Source organism: Nicotiana tabacum, chromosome 4 (assembly GCF_000715075.1).
Source record: "Nicotiana tabacum cultivar K326 chromosome 4, ASM71507v2, whole genome shotgun sequence".
Taxonomy (NCBI): domain Eukaryota; kingdom Viridiplantae; phylum Streptophyta; class Magnoliopsida; order Solanales; family Solanaceae; genus Nicotiana; species Nicotiana tabacum.
The window spans coordinates 141660984-141676933 of record NC_134083.1 but is presented as its reverse complement, the minus strand read 5'-3'; the positions used below and the strand labels follow the sequence as shown (position 1 = coordinate 141676933).

General features: G+C 34.2%; 1 protein-coding gene across 4 annotated transcripts; it reads right to left on the bottom strand.

The window, feature by feature from the left end:
• Positions 1–7227: 7227 nt before the first annotated feature.
• LOC107823995 (uncharacterized) lies at positions 7228–11001 on the bottom strand. Of its 4 annotated transcripts, XR_012708299.1 has the most exons (4): positions 9964–11001; positions 9336–9371; positions 9067–9175; positions 7228–7385 (listed from the first exon to the last, which is right to left on the bottom strand). XR_012708299.1 is itself a non-coding variant. In NM_001326125.1 (1 exon), exon 1 carries the CDS (start codon positions 10905–10907, stop codon positions 10002–10004), a length of 906 nt encoding a protein of 301 aa, NP_001313054.1. The 4 variants fall into 4 exon arrangements, 1 of the variants encoding a protein (NP_001313054.1); XR_012708298.1 differs by lacking the exon at positions 7228–7385 and having other exon boundaries at positions 8863–9175; positions 9336–9401; XR_012708297.1 differs by lacking the exon at positions 7228–7385 and having other exon boundaries at positions 8864–9175.
• Between the last annotated feature and the right edge of the window lie 4949 nt (positions 11002–15950).

Genomic DNA, 15950 nt, shown 5'->3' with positions numbered 1-15950 from the left:
CATGATTTTAACACCTAATTTATGTCTTACTAAGTTGAAAATATTCTTCCACATATTCCATCAATGCTACCAAACTATATAGAAATTAATCAATCTTCATTTGGTAAAAGGAATAAAAAATACTACCTTCAAATATATGCTATTCCCAATCATGACAAGTAAATAAATTCGAATATATTTTCAGATCGTCACATAAGAACACATATACTAAAAGTTAAATTTCATAAATCACTAAGAATAAGAAATAATAAATAAATTAAAATTGAGAGAGAAAATAAAGCATATTTTTGTTGTCACCAAACTGTTGTAATCTCTTTAAAGAATGGCGTAGCCTAGCAAATATCCTGTTAAATTGTGCCAATTTCAAATCAACATACTTTAGTTGCGCCTTTCTTTGTCATGTTCACATTTTCTTCGAACCAGTACCAACATAAATTTTCATTCTCCTAGGAAATCTTCAAAAGTTGGTTATTACAGAAAATTTAAAATAGTAAAATAAAGTGAGAATTGCTAAAAATGATCAAACAAGAAGATAAGAAAGGTATGTATATTCCTTCCGTCATAGCCGCCGACAACACGATTATGCTTGTAAAATTTGATCGTTGACTTTTAAGTCATTTCGCGTACGTGTATAATATAACAAAAATGATGACAACAAGGTTCAAAAACACAAGAGAAAGATGATTATTTGAAGTAGAAAAGAAAATATTATTAATTTACAGCGAATAGTCTCAGGCACAAAAGAAGCATTTGACAATGAAGTTAATGAGCGAATATATAAAAGAAATTAAAACTGTTTGACCAAAAAGTATAACTCTTGGCTCAAGTAATTAAATTTATATATTAAGGGGTTAAATCTAGTTGAAATAATATTCCTAGATGTGAGTTCCGAAAGCGTAACTAATGTCGAACATACCGGATAGAGATATAATGATGGTGTGCAACAATCATTCCAAGCAACGTAAATAATGATAAGAGCATTAAATAGCAACATACAATAATAAATGACATTCGAGTAAATAAAAGGAGTGATTCACCCAATAAAGGAGGAAGTAAGTGTTACTTCTCCTAATAATGATGAATGACAGACAAATCCTTGAATATTCGAATTATCTTCGGATCTGGTTGAAAGTATGGAATAATATAGATCGGAATCTTTGTGAAAAAGATGTTGTTTGTATTATAGTCAGAGAGAGAGAATCTTTTATCAAAGTGTGTTCTTATAAATGAATATCACATGCCCTACACCATTGCCTCTTTTTCTATTTATATGAGACATGTCTCTAACAAACCCTAATAGTACAAGTCCAGAGAATATCCTCTAGAATATTCTCTTTAATATCCTATTTCAAAAACTAACTGTTACGGCTCTGTCAACGGTGCTCGACCTCGACCATTGTTGACATCTCGACCACGAATCTCGCTACTTCCTGGTCGACCTTGACTCACTCTTTCCTTAATGGTATCTTACCCTAAATATTCTAGGGTAGATTTTGACATATACAGTTAGTTCCTCCGCTTATTGAGGCCGGCCTCAGACGGGCTCGATGAGCGGATACTGTGTAACGTGGTCGAAGCATTTGGACGACCTGACCGAGTCATGATGATTGGGGCGAGTTTGCAGTGTGTCCCATTGTGAACCGTAAATTTCGGGGTTGTGAGTCCCACGAATCAGGGTGACATCATGGCGGCAAGCGTCATTATGACGCAATTTTCTGATGCGTTGCTTCGTTTCGCGTGCGTCTTCTGATTGTATATGCCGCTCTGGTAACGGTGCCAAGTAATGATGGATTAATTTCTTGATTTCGACGCATGAATTTCTATAAATAGGGGTGTGTGGGTAGCGTTTCAATCTTTACGAAACCCTTAAAACTCTGTATCTTCTTCTTCCCCATTGTTGTGCCTCTTTCTTTCAGTTCCAACGATCTCTATCATTTCCGATTCCCCGTTGTTTGGTACCTTCCTTCCTCTTGTCGCAAACATGTCTAAGCGTACCTTCTGGGCCCGGCGATGGAAGTGACCCGTTCCTGAAACATGTCTAAAGTAGCCACTTCTGAATAGTGTACTGAATTATCAGATACCGATTGATCAACATTGAGCATGGCCGTGACTTCAACGTAATAAGTGGCCTCTGTAGGTTCCGCTGTTACTGCTAATGGCTCGGCAATATTCGCTTCTACATTAACCTCGAGCACAACATCTAATATCTGATTTGGTTCGTCGATTTCCTTTCCATCCCATTGATACAAGTCATCAGGCACTTCTAATTCGGACACCTCAAAAGCAGTCCCTTCAGCTGGTTCAATGTTATTATTTTTCACCATTGATTCTTGAAAAGCCATCATTTCTGAGTGTTCCAAATTCTTGCACATATTATAATAATCCTTGCAATAGTAGCCAACAAGTCATCAACACAACTTGTTACCTCATCAGTGCCATCGAAAACATAACTCAACGTCGTGATTGTGGAAGTTTCAGATAAACTGTTAACATGCTTCAGTTTCTTGATAGCGCAGAGAATATAATCTCTATAGTCTTGGTCGAACTTGTGAAGAATAACCTTAGAAAGCTCGTACTCCTTCATGAGCCAATGTCTATTTTTCTTATCTATCCATTTCAATTTATGTGAACCTGTTTGACTGGGCACGAAGTTTAAGAAAAAATGAAGACTTTTGGAATTCGTGGTCCTAAACAAGTCAAAAATGGGCCAGAGTATTTGTGTGGTTATAAAAGCTTCTCATTAAGGGTAGAATTGTAAGTTTAAGTTAAATTATTACCAAATTTAGAAAGGGGTCATTCTTTTTGAAACGGACCAAAAAGGAAATAGGTTCACATAAACGGAACAGATATAGTAATATAAAGAGATAATGCCAAATCATTATGTCTTTCTTTATACTACTATAAGCTAATTCTAAGTATTTGGTGTTTGTGACTTTTCAACCCAAATAAGTTATCCATGGCCCTACCTCACCCTATCTTTTAATTCTAGAAGACAGATAAAAGCTATACGACTATCGATTAATTATAATGGGATCGAATGTTCAATGAGAATAGAGTGAAAAAAGGCGACCTATTCTTTAATGAAACTTGAATGTAACAAATACACTTGATCTTAGTTAATAATCTAGCTAAAGGAACGTAAACACGCTAATGAATCTTAGTCGCTAATTTAAAAAACAATATGGACGTAATTATTGAATATTATTAATATATGTCTCAAAACCCTTTGTATAATTAAGTGAATGTAAAAATTTAAAGTTTGCGAATGTGCAAAATAAAATTGTAAATAGAATTGTGTTCGTTTTTTGAAGGAATCTCGAAATTGGAAACATGTTATATTTGTTTACCCGGAAAACGGATAACAATTGAATTTGTACGCGGTTCTAAGGATACGTAGTATAACTTGTTATAAATTGAGTAAATATATAAATGAATATCAAAATTAAATGTAAAAGAAACAAATGCAAACCGAATGAGTTAATTAGCCTAGGTCCTCGAGTTTGATCACCCTCCAACTGAATAGAGAGTAACTGGTACAAGAACAAAGTAACTAAATATCAAAAACCAAAGAAAAAGGTAGTATATTGCTTTGTGTTCTATGAATCTGAATCAATCCCCTCCACTTACAAATAATCAGACCCCTCCTTATATAGTAGGGGAGTCCTATTCTTAATATAATTTCTAAATACAGTAAGGAATCCCATGATAGATTAATTAATTGGCCCCTCCTTGATATGCGCCGGAATTTCCGCCGAGATTCTCGCCCAATTGCGGATATTCCGGTTTTCTATTTTTTGGCTCGATAAGCTCTCCTCAATTTTGGCCGATCTCGATCTTGATCGGTCTCTAACTTGCTTGGTCTCTAACTTGCTCGGTCTTGATCTTGATAGGTCTCTGGATCACGAGCTCGGCGACTACTTCGCATTATGGCTCGATTCTACACGAGGCCGAGCCTTAGTCTATCATGTCCCAAACTCGATTAGTCATACGAAGGGCAAACTCGATTTTGGCCGTATACAATATTAATTGGAACAAGGAAACCATTGTTTTACTCATAAAACTGTGCAGGAGTTCATGTTCAAGTTCTTGTTGTATTTATATTTCCTTGATAATGCTCCCGCTCTCAGTTTTGCTCAATTCATTCTATTTTTATTTTTTTCTATTTTATATACTCCATTATTTTTATGCTATCTTTGTCTAATTAAAATCTTGCGCTTCGGCATTAGGTAAGGGAGTGCACTTTTAGTTGTCTCTGCTTTCACCTTTGTCATTGTTAAACTCGTTGATCTATCCCTCTCGTTTAGTTGAATAACCAACTTACATTTGTCTGAATCTTGATTTAAAAGTTATAATTCAACTATCTTCCGGCACCACTCATAAGCTTGTTTCTCCCTATAATTAATGAAAACATTGTTCTTTTCGTCAAAATAGCAGCTTAAATGTATCTTGGAAGTGGAAAACATGAAAAGGAGAATTTATGTGAGTGACTTAACTTTAGAGCATCCAAATTGTTTGGTAAGGTGTGACACTAATTTAGCATCGTACTCTCTCAGCCATCAATGTTTGCAATTTAGTTGTTTGTTATGGTGTGATAGATGAATATTTGTCTCGGACAACAGAATCCCCCAACCCTGCGGAACGATGGTGTTTGACATCGAGCACTTACAGAAAAACAACCATATAGCAGTGTCATCTCGTCGTGGCCACCCTAAGAAGGTTTGTCCAGTTACAAAAATGCCACAGTTGTTGAACACGAAACCACTTCCTTAATCTTTCTTGTTATGTAATATGCCGGATCAGCCCATCCAAGGCTCCTGCATTTACTGGAATGATACATCTCTGCATATATACAAGCAACACGATTGCTTTATTTCACTTACCAAAATGTATATCCCCTTGACAGAACATAATGTACCCTTTATCTTATTGGGGAAAATAATTAGGTTGATGTTGATAATTGGAAATTTCCTGCTGGAAATAAAGACAACCAAATAAGAAATGAAAATTGTATAACCTCTTCCTGTTTTATTCTGGTAGAGAAATTCTTGTATTGACGGAGACTTGAGAATATCTCGCAGGCAACATACAGAGATGGTTTAGTCTTTGCTGGACTTTATGTTCGTTTGACTGATTCGCAGGAACTGGTGAATGATATGAAGGAGTTCATGAAATGGTACATACAGATTCATTGGACACTTTTGGAAGGTCGCACACATACATGCGAATGAAGCGTCCTACTAATTAACTATATAGTATGATCTTGTCTACATGCAGTGGATGTTATCATAAAAACCTGCAAATGTCTTTGGTAAGGACAGGTTGATCACCTGGCCTTTTTATTTGCTGTCTGTATTTTTGGTGCATATCTTAAAATATGATGCATATGCACCAAATTTAATTGAGACAACTCGAGAATAGGAAATCGAGGGAGTTTCTTGCTCGATCTTTTCACATGTGCATTTCTTGTCTGGATTCAGGAATATGAAAACTCAATAGTGCTCGAGACTCACAAGTAAATTGCATTCCTAGAATGGTGGCATAAAGTGGGTAAGACAATACATGAGGAAAGCATAGCTAATTAGCTCTCTCAAGATGGAGGACTAAGTGTCATTACATACTCTTCTTCAAATCTCCTACACTCATGGCTACAAATAGAACCTTTCATTCAGGTTCTAAATTAATCCGACTTCTCTTATTTGCTGTTTTTTAGCATAATACCACTTCACTGCATACACATTCAGTGTAAATAAACATGTTTACTTATCCAAAGGAATTAAGAAAAAAGAAAAGCAAAATCCCTTTTATGCTTTAGCCTTTTAAATTACAAGATCTTTGACTTAATTGAAAACTATAAATACAACTCCATGCGCTTACTGCGAGTGCATTTGATGTTTTCTTTCTATTATTTCTTTCACAAGCATCACCCATATTGCTGCCAATGTTCTGTAGCTTGCTTCACTGTCAAACAAAATGTCTTCTTTTGCATTTGCTGTGCAATTATTTGGTCCAAAGAAGAGCATAACCCTGTAACTAATGTACAAAGACAGCTGATTCAGATCTTAGTGGTACTTCCCCTCAGATATTTTTGGCTGAAACATGTAATAGCTTCTTGGTTTATATGGACCAGCTAGGAACACAATTAGAGGGTGAAGAAGGGGCGTACCAAACAGCAATCAAAAAGTGGCTGACTTTGTAGAAAATGGTAGGTGACTGTGGTGCTACCATCTCATGCGATAATTTTCTAAGATATTAATGTTATGAACATCACCCACATTAGAACTAGGGAAAGTACTTGTAATCAGTGTTTTAAAAGGCGTTTTCGGGGCGAGGCGCACCGAAAACGCCCCGAGGCGATGGTGTGGGGCGAAAGTCTCAAGAAGCGTACGCCCGGGCAATTCGGGGCGTACGCCTGGGCGTTTGAGACGCGTTTTTTTTAGTGAGGTGTAAGCCCCAGAGACTTTTTCAAATTAAAATAAAATTTGTTGAATAAGTCCTTCATATATAATACCTAAATTCTCAAAAGTCAGATTGGTAATTACTCAAAAGTTTTAAAAAGGAACTCAAATGTATTAAATTTAAAAGTCAAAACTTTTTTTATTGATTGAAACCCTAATTCATGGCCTTTCTCAATTCTTTATCTTGTCTGATAGTCTGCTAATATCTCCCAAAAGCAATGAATATTCAATATTTTTTTACAAATACAAAGAGAACCCCATTCTCCTTTATAGAAGTAAGTTCAAAGTTCAAATTGCAGGTTAGTCATCCTTTTTGTTCCTCCATGTAGAAAATTTTATTATTTTAGACTCAAGTTACTTGTGCTTGTAAGTAGCGTATAATAGATTATTTTGACTAGTTTTTTCTCTCTCTCTCTCTCTCTCTCTCTCTCTCTCTCTCTCTCTCTCTCTCTCTCTATATATATATATATATATATATATATATATATATATATATATATATATATATATATATATATATATATATATCACATATTTATAGTTTTCTTTAATTTTTATGCAATTTTACCTGTTTATAAATATTTACTGTAATTATATTATTTTATAAAATATTAAAAATTAAATACCTATGGGGCTTACGCCTCGCTGAGGCATATGTAAAATATCTCGCCTTACGCCCACGCCTTTTAAAACACTAGTTGATATATACTTCTTATTTGATTTAATTACTCAATTGTCACCGTTCATCATTATCCAAATACATATGCAGCAGGCCTGATGACTTGGTGTTTTTTTCTCAAAAATAAGTTATAGAAATTAATACGGCAAAGGAAGGAGAAAGAAGGAAACTAACTAGAGTGAAGAGAATGGTGCATCTGCAACAATACTCCGATCATGAAAGTAAATTGCAGTCGTTTCTATGGGAGTGAACTGCAATAGTAGCATACTAACATGAAATAGTGCAAAGCAATAGTTTCAGTTTTAGATACATCTTGTAGTGTACTAAGCTGTGAAACTAAAGTTTTAGCAGTTTGATATGACAGATCATAAGCATCCTACACATAACAACAAAAATAGTGAACAAGAATATTCTTTAAAGGCCAAAAGAGAACATCAAGAGAAAATGCCAAACAAATCAAAGAAACAGGACATCAACAAACGGACAAAAGCAAAGTAGAGCATCTTTCATAATTGAACTTTTCCATTATAAACAATAAGAACGAAATCTAAGAGTCATAGAGACTTTAAGAAAATGACAACATCATCTACATTGCACAAAATCGATTTTGTTGGTATTCCTTGACACCAACATAATCTAAATACCCTAGTTTATACTCCTAATATTAATATAAGTCAATATCAGAATCCCTAAGAGTTCACAGATATACCAATCAAAAGTTTGGGTTCTCACACTCTTCTTGTATGCTAGATTCATTATCAGTTATTAGACGACGAATGGAATGTAGCCATTCCTTAAGAGACACTGATTTCTGTAAATTAAAAATTGTTATGCTACTAAACTAAAAGAGTCTCATCAAACAGTTGACAGACACTCTTTACTGTCATAAGTACCTATCATGGATCTGCTACTAAAGAAACAGACAATGAAACATTTAATGCTAACCATTCAAGTCCCACAGATAACAACAAAAAAGGGAAACAAAAAATGCATATTGTAAGCCCTCCGAGAAACATTAATTAATACCTAAAAGATGATTTTCAAGTCAATAATCGGATACAGTCTCCATATAGAAAGAAAAAAAACCAACATACTTTTTCTGAATCGCAAATCTATCTTCTCCTCCACTTTAAAACGCTAAGACTTCCACATCACTTTTGTGCATTTGCATTTTCCAGGTTGTAAGTTATTCTCTTTCTGGTACCTAGGCTAGGTCTCTATAGAAAAAGAAGATGAATTTGTTTATAAATATAAGGCTAGAAGTTGGAGAAAGTGGTCTAATAAGTAAGGATATAGAGACTGGCAATCTGGCGTTGGATTAGGAGGGAGTGAGAGTCCATGAGATATGACTAATGAGCTAGTTGGAGTAAATATGACTTCAGAAAATTGTTGCTCAGGAGAGTCTTAGGGAAGAGTAAAGGAAGCTGAAATAGTATAAGCAGCAATCAGCAACCAGCGAGGCAACGTAAGGTTAAATAGGGTGTATAAATGAAGTGTACAAGAGAAAACATTCCATATTTTAGCCATTTATTTAGGCAACACAACATGCAAAACTGAGTTAATGTTGAACTCGATTGTTCATGGAGTGTGAACTTGATGAAGTATTACTTTCAGAGGCCAAAAATTGCATTGGCTTAACATCAATAGTCAATCAGCACATTCTGTTTTCACTCCCCTAAGACTCTTCTTCAAGCCTCTTACACTCATTGCTACAAATGGAACTTTTATTCAGGCATTAAATTATTTCAACTTCTCGTATTAGCTGTTGTTTTTGCATAATACCATATCATTACATACAAATCCAGCGTCATTAAATTTGTCCACATATCCGAAGGAATTAAAAATAAAACAAGAAAACAGAATTCTCTTCTATGTCTAAGCCTTTTGAGTTACAAGATCATTGAGATTATGAATAAAACTCTATGCGCATACCGCGAGTGCATTTAATCTTTCTCTTTTGGTTATTTCTTTCACAAGCATGATACATCATTTGTTTCCAATGTTCAGTAGCTTGCTCCGCTGGGAAAGCTGTACAGGATTTCTGAAAGATGTCAAAAAGAATGTGTTATTTTGTCTTTGATGTGTGAGTCTTTGGTTGAAATAATAGCATAACCCTGTAGAAAGATAGCTGATGTAAAAATCTCAATGGTATTGAAGAGTACTGAAATTAATACTACAAAAAGAAACAAAAGGTAAATTACCTGGAGTGATGGCAATGGTGCCTTCGCAATAACTCTCTGAATCATCAAAGTAAATTGCCGTTGGTTCTATGTGAGTAAAGCAGAAAAGTAACATGAAATAATGCAAGCTTTAGCAGTTTGATAGATAGATCTTTTAATGGAATATATAAGCTGTGATTTCTTGGAAAACTACACTTTTAGCAGTTTGATAGATAGATCATTTGCAGACCGATCCTATACACAACACAAAATATAGCAAACGACAAAATTCTTTAAACAAGAAAAGCCCAAAACATAAAATCAAGATAAAATGACAAATAGTTCAAAGAAACTGAACATCAACAACTGGGCAAAAGCAGAGTACACCTTTCACAATGAAGCTTTTCATTATAAACAACAAGATCATCTACATTTGAGAAAATGACAACACCATCTACATTGCACAAAATCGATGATGAAAAAATTCGTTGGTATCCCTTGACACCAACATAATCTAAATACTCTAGTTTATACTCCTAACATAAGTTAATGTTAGAATCATGCTCCTAAATACCTAAGATTTCACAGAAATCCCAATCAAAAGTATCCTAATTTAGAAAGAAAGAAAAAAAGATCTTGGTTCTTAAAAAAACTCCAAAACAAAAATTACCCTTTTCAAAAACTCATTCAAGCTCCAATTTTCCAGAATTAGTAAAGCAAGTCATTCTGCACTGAACCATGATCCCCAAAATCCAATATAGATTCCCAATCAACTTCCTCCTCATCACCTTCCTGATAATAGCATTCTTGATTTTCCACGTTCACCATTCCAAAGAATTCATCAGAATCAGTCTGATTTATAATAACCAACACTCCATCTTTTGATTGTAGTTGTCCCATAGAGAAAACATCAGACGAGGTACTCTCCAACCTCACTGGACTGTTGTCGGATAGTATCATCGTACTCTGTTCTTGCAAGAAACGATCAATGAACCTCTTATACTCTACAACAGAAGCAACACTGTTTCCTCTGATTTCTGATCTGGGGTTCTTCTTAATTGCACAGATTACAAACTCTTCTGCTTCGTTAGATTTCAACTCTTGAAGAAGACAGTCAGCCAAGAAATACTCCATCATCAACCAGCGGCCATTGAAAGAGGAGTCTTTCTTGTGTTTGTAAGTCAAGCTTCTTTTATACCCAATAATCAGACTCTCATCTTCATCAAGAATTTTCTTTCCTTTATTCTGCTGTGTCCAAGTCCCGTTACAAGTAGTTCTGTTGAATCGGGCATCAGTGGGCTTCTTCTTCTTCAATTGGGTGAGAAAGTAATGGGTTTTCTTGGAACTCATGTCTCCAATTAATTGCCATGGCTCTATGCTGTAAACATCTGCAAAGACAATCAATCCTTCAGTTGGTAAGCATTTTCCAGCCACAAATTTCAACAATTGCATTATCAGATCAGTGTCAGAGGGACGAAATTGAGGATTCTTCTCCATGGGTTCCGTTCTTTCTTGAAGACTTTGAAAACAATGACACAAAAAACTTTCTAGAATGAGTGAGAATGACACAAAAAACTTTCTTGATTGAGAATGAAACAGAACTAGGAAGAACATATAAGAAGAAGAAACAGCGTATTTAAGAAGAAGAAACAGCGTATTCTGAACTACAGAATCTTGATCCCGTTTTGGAAACTATGACAAGGTGTTATTTTACACGCAAAAAAAAAAAAAACAGCTAAGACTCCTTTTAAGAAACTAATCATAGACCCTATGTTTTAACGTAAATTTACTAAAATGCCCATAAAAAATTGAACGGCATTTTTTCCTCTCATACTCGTATAATATTTTTGTAGCAAATAATAAATTTACCATTCAATAAATGATAAATAAATCAATTAAATTGGAAGTGGCATGAAGTTCCATGTATCTATCTACCTACTAGCATTTAGTGTAGTCTATCTGTTTATGCACAAAAAGTTGGTTAATTAATTTGGGATCCTATTAAAGAGTAAATAATGGCTACAAAATGTGAAAATTGAAATGAATTTCTTATCACCACCTAAGCGTTTTCAATTCCTACTAGGATAAATGCACAATGAAGTTGGTTAATTAATTTGGATCCTAGTAAAATATAAATGATGACTACAAATCTGCAGATTTACTAGGTAATTTTTTTTTCCCCTTTGTTACTTCCTATGAGTATTTATGAAATTGTGTACTCTAATTTTTGCTAACTTTTATTAGGCGACACTTTCCACTATTATTAATCATTTTTGTTGCCAAGAATGATTAGAAAATTAAGTTGTTTTCTATTTGACTCTACACTCCGTTTGAAGTGGTACCGTAGAAGCAACAACCATGTTACCTACACAACCAGTAATACCAAAGGCATCAAAGAAATCTAATTAACGGAGGAAGATCGAAATCGTATGTACTCCCCATGGAGATACTCGCTAATAATTAAGCTTATTGGCAAACACATCCTACACTAATATCTAAAAGAAAAAATTACCCAACTTTGGAAACCCACAAAACCCATCCCTTTAATCGGGTCACGACTATTTTGTTATCAAATTCACCAAAGAAGAAAATATGACACAAGTCTTTCAAAATGGCCCATGGTTCATTAATGGTTACTTCCTATCCGTTAAATAATAGGAACCAAATTCTGTAGCAGGAAAAGCAAAACAAGTGCATACGACTGTTTGGGTACGCCTTCCGCAATTACCTACTAAGTTCTACGATGGCGTAATCCTACGAAAAATTATTAACTCTATTGGAAAACTTCTTAAAATTGCTGCATGTACCAGTGCCACACTAAGGGGTCGATACGCGAGACTTTATGTAGAATTGCCTCTGGATGATCCAGCCCGACGGAGAATAAATGGCACAATGTCACCTTCCCTAGAAAAAAGAACCAAAGCAGGCAAAAAGAACAACATCTAGGCACTCCTTCGGATCCAAAAACAAGTATAGATGTAAAGATTTTCGATGCGCAAGACTCAAAAATTATTTTATAAAGCTAAAAAACATGACCCCTTTAATGTTTCCTCTTCTCAAGACCTAAGAATAATTGATACCTCTAATGTTTCATCTTCTCAAGACCTAAAAACTATTAACTCCTCTGACAACCTCTCGCCGACGGGCATAAATTTGGGCCCAGTTCCTAAATTAAAGGAAAATGAGTTCATTCCTATTTCAGAAGACATTAATTCCCTTGATTCTAGGATGCAAATGGAAAGTTTTGTCATTGTTTTCCTTGTTTTTTGCGTATTTGCTATTTGAAGAAGTATGAAATAGGTCAATCTCTAGTAGCCTTGGCCAAGCTGGAAAAATTTACTCTCTCCGTTCCAATTTATGTGAACATGTTTGACTGTGCACGAAGTTTAAGAAAAAATAAAAACTTTTGAAATTTGCGGTCCTAAACAAGTTAAAAATGGGTCCAGAGTATTCGTGTGGTTATAAAAGCTTCTCATTAAGGGTAGAATTGTAAGTTTAAGCTAAGTTTTTTCTAAATTTAAAAAGGGGTCATTCTTTTTGAAACGGACCAAAAAGCATAGGTTCACATAAATTGGAACGGAGGAAGTAACTTATTTTGAGAAAAGTTTTTTTCCCAAAAGTGATTTTTTTCAAAAGTACTTTTAATGAAAAACAGTTTGTGTTTGGCTAATTAATTTAAAAAGTATTTTTAAGCAGCAATTAATGTTTGGCCAAACTTTTAAAAAGTGCTTCTAAGTATATTTTTCTCAAAAGTGCTTTTCAAAAAAGTGATTTAAGGAAGAGGTAATTTTTTTCTGCTTCTCCTCAAAAGCCCTTTTTTTCTTCTAAAATCTTGGCCAAACACTTCAACTTTGAAAAAAACGCTTTTTTTCTGGAATAAAAGTGCTTTTCAACGGGGAAAAGCTTGGCCAAATAGGCTATAGCTATTGAGTTACGTGAAGATACAGAATAAAAAGAACTCATTTATTCGTCTTATTTGTTATTATTAGATCAAATTATTACGTCTATTGGATTTCACTTGACCATTTACGGTTCCATTATGTGTGCTAGGGGTAAAAGTTTATTTATCCAACTTATAAAATATTGGAGTTAGTCATTTTTAGTTCAATGAAATGTAATCTGGAGTTAATTATTTCTAGCTTAGTAAATATTAATTGGTGTTAATTTTTTCTCATTAAATTTACTGTAAACTGGATGAGTTTGACTATCCCTGGCTAGAATATTCTTGTCTCCTCTCTTTTAATATTTTAAGAACATCTAAAGTGGTAAACATTTCTTCATGTGATTCGTTTTACTAATAAACTTTTTTCCCTTTCTCGTTTTAGCAAACTACATAGCTATTATTAACTTGAAAAAAATTAGAGAAGAGTTGTGACTCCGTTTGACTCATAATTTCATGTATTATATCTTCTTTGAGTCAAAAGGAAGTTACTGATAATTAGGCCAAGTTTTTCACACCTCTTAAATGTATCTTATAGTAAAAGAGAGTGATGCCAAAATCACTCAACTTGAACTTTCCATGTTTCTATTTTGTTTACACTTTTATTTTGCGAAAAAATCGTTATGCGATAGTTAAATTTTTTTAAGTGTTGGGGAAAACTTTAATGCGGAAATAGTAAAGAAAATTCCACTTATCGGTCTATCTTACTGTATAAGAGTAATATATGCAGCTAATTTAAATCACTTAATTCCATGTTTTGTGACACAAATAAAAAGTATTATTTAGAAAATATAACAAATCTGATCAAATGAATTACAGATTTTGAGTAATAAAACCCCAGTACTGCGACTTCTATGCTGGTTCCATGATGACATCTCATAAATAAGATTGCGATCCAATAATCAGAACTTAAAAGTTTTCCTGATTAGATCTTAATTACCATATTATGAATAATTTGAAACACTACAAACTAGAGTATTGTTACCTTCATTTTTATTTTAGATTCGTATCTGATCACAATGGATCGAAGCCCTCCTTTTCCTTCCAATTAGAGGGATTCTACAAGCCCTTCCTTTATTACTCGGAATAGAGCGGGCAATAAAAAGTATTAGAATCAAATCTTCCCATGTAGTCGGTATTCTAGAAGCAAATCTTCCCAGTCATCTGCCTCCTTGTGGTGAAAATATTTTTTATGATTTTCAGCTCTTTCCCGTCAGCTCGTTCTTTACCAGGCATCTAACCTGCAGGATTAATTAATTATTTTATTTTATTTTATATTAAGGATTTTGTATTTTATTGATTGCGCAAAACTTACACCAAGAGGAGATTACATAGTAACATATTGGTATTATTCCTATTCTGTCTTATACTCTAATTTGATAATGCAAATAATAAAGAACACTTCTAATTCATAATTAACCTGTTGTTAATTCTCATATCTCTCCACCATTAATTTTGTAACATCTCTAGATTGTATGTATATGCAAAGTGAGAGAATGAAGTTAGTACTTCATAAATAGCTCACATTTATTCATATGACAGTTTCTTCATTTTTGTAACTTCATTTGTGAAAGATATTAGCTTTTCATAAAGTTTGAAGTTACTGTCTTTATGACAATTTTGTCATTAAGCCAAGAGTAATGTTATATGACATTAACTCCCATACGTTTTTCTGCTTTGCCTATATAAGCATCATCATTTGTGAACTAAATAACCAATCAAAAATATTATTCTCTCTTCATCTCAAAAGACTATTCTTCTTCCTATTTTTTCTGGGCAATTCTTTTTTTTGCAAACTCCAAACTTCTAGCCACGAGTGCACGTGTTTGGGAATACTGTGGAACCTTGAGGAGCGACCGGTCTTAATGATTTACACTCAGTCGAACCGAAATCTCTTTCAATGCAGTTGCTTGCCACAATATAATATTTATTTGATAAGTTATTTTTATTCTTTTAATATTCTTGGTCAATATTATGAACTATTTTTCTAACAATTTGAAAGAGATTTCACATATAATATTGATCAATGGCTACCACTTTGAATAAAATCGGTCCCGACCTGTCAAAGCTTGAGCCTTTGGATATAAACAATTATAAGCGTTGGTCCGAGAAACTTTTAATTTTCTTCAAATAATTAAAAGTCGATTATGTTATGTTCAACGAACAAAACATAATCAATCAGGGACCAACGCTAACTTGATGATTTTGTCAAATTCCAAATGATTGATGATAAGCCAATTATGGAGAAGGTTCACGAGTATGAAAACTTGACTGCTGATGTTCTGAACGAAGGCATGGAGATGTGTGAGATTCTTCAAGCTAATGTTCTGCTTGAAGAGTTCCATCCTTCTTGGATTGATTACACGAACCAACTCATACACAAGAAGAAGAACTTAACTCTCCAAGAACTGATCAGTCACATGAGGACTGAGGAAGCAAACCGTCTTAAAGATTAACAGGCAGAACATCTTAAGGATAAGACGAAATCTCTCTCTCTTAATTCTTCTAAAGATAACCTTGTGGAATCTGCTAGTACTTTTGTTAAAGACAGGTTTAAAGGTAAACAGAATAAAGGCCAGAAGAAAGGATATGTGAAAAGGGATAATTACTTCAATAAATCGGAGGGCCAAATCCAAAAGTCGAAAGGACCTTTATATGTATGTGGAAAAATTGGCCACAAGGCTTTCTAGTGCAACCAAAGACAAGGACAAAGCTCG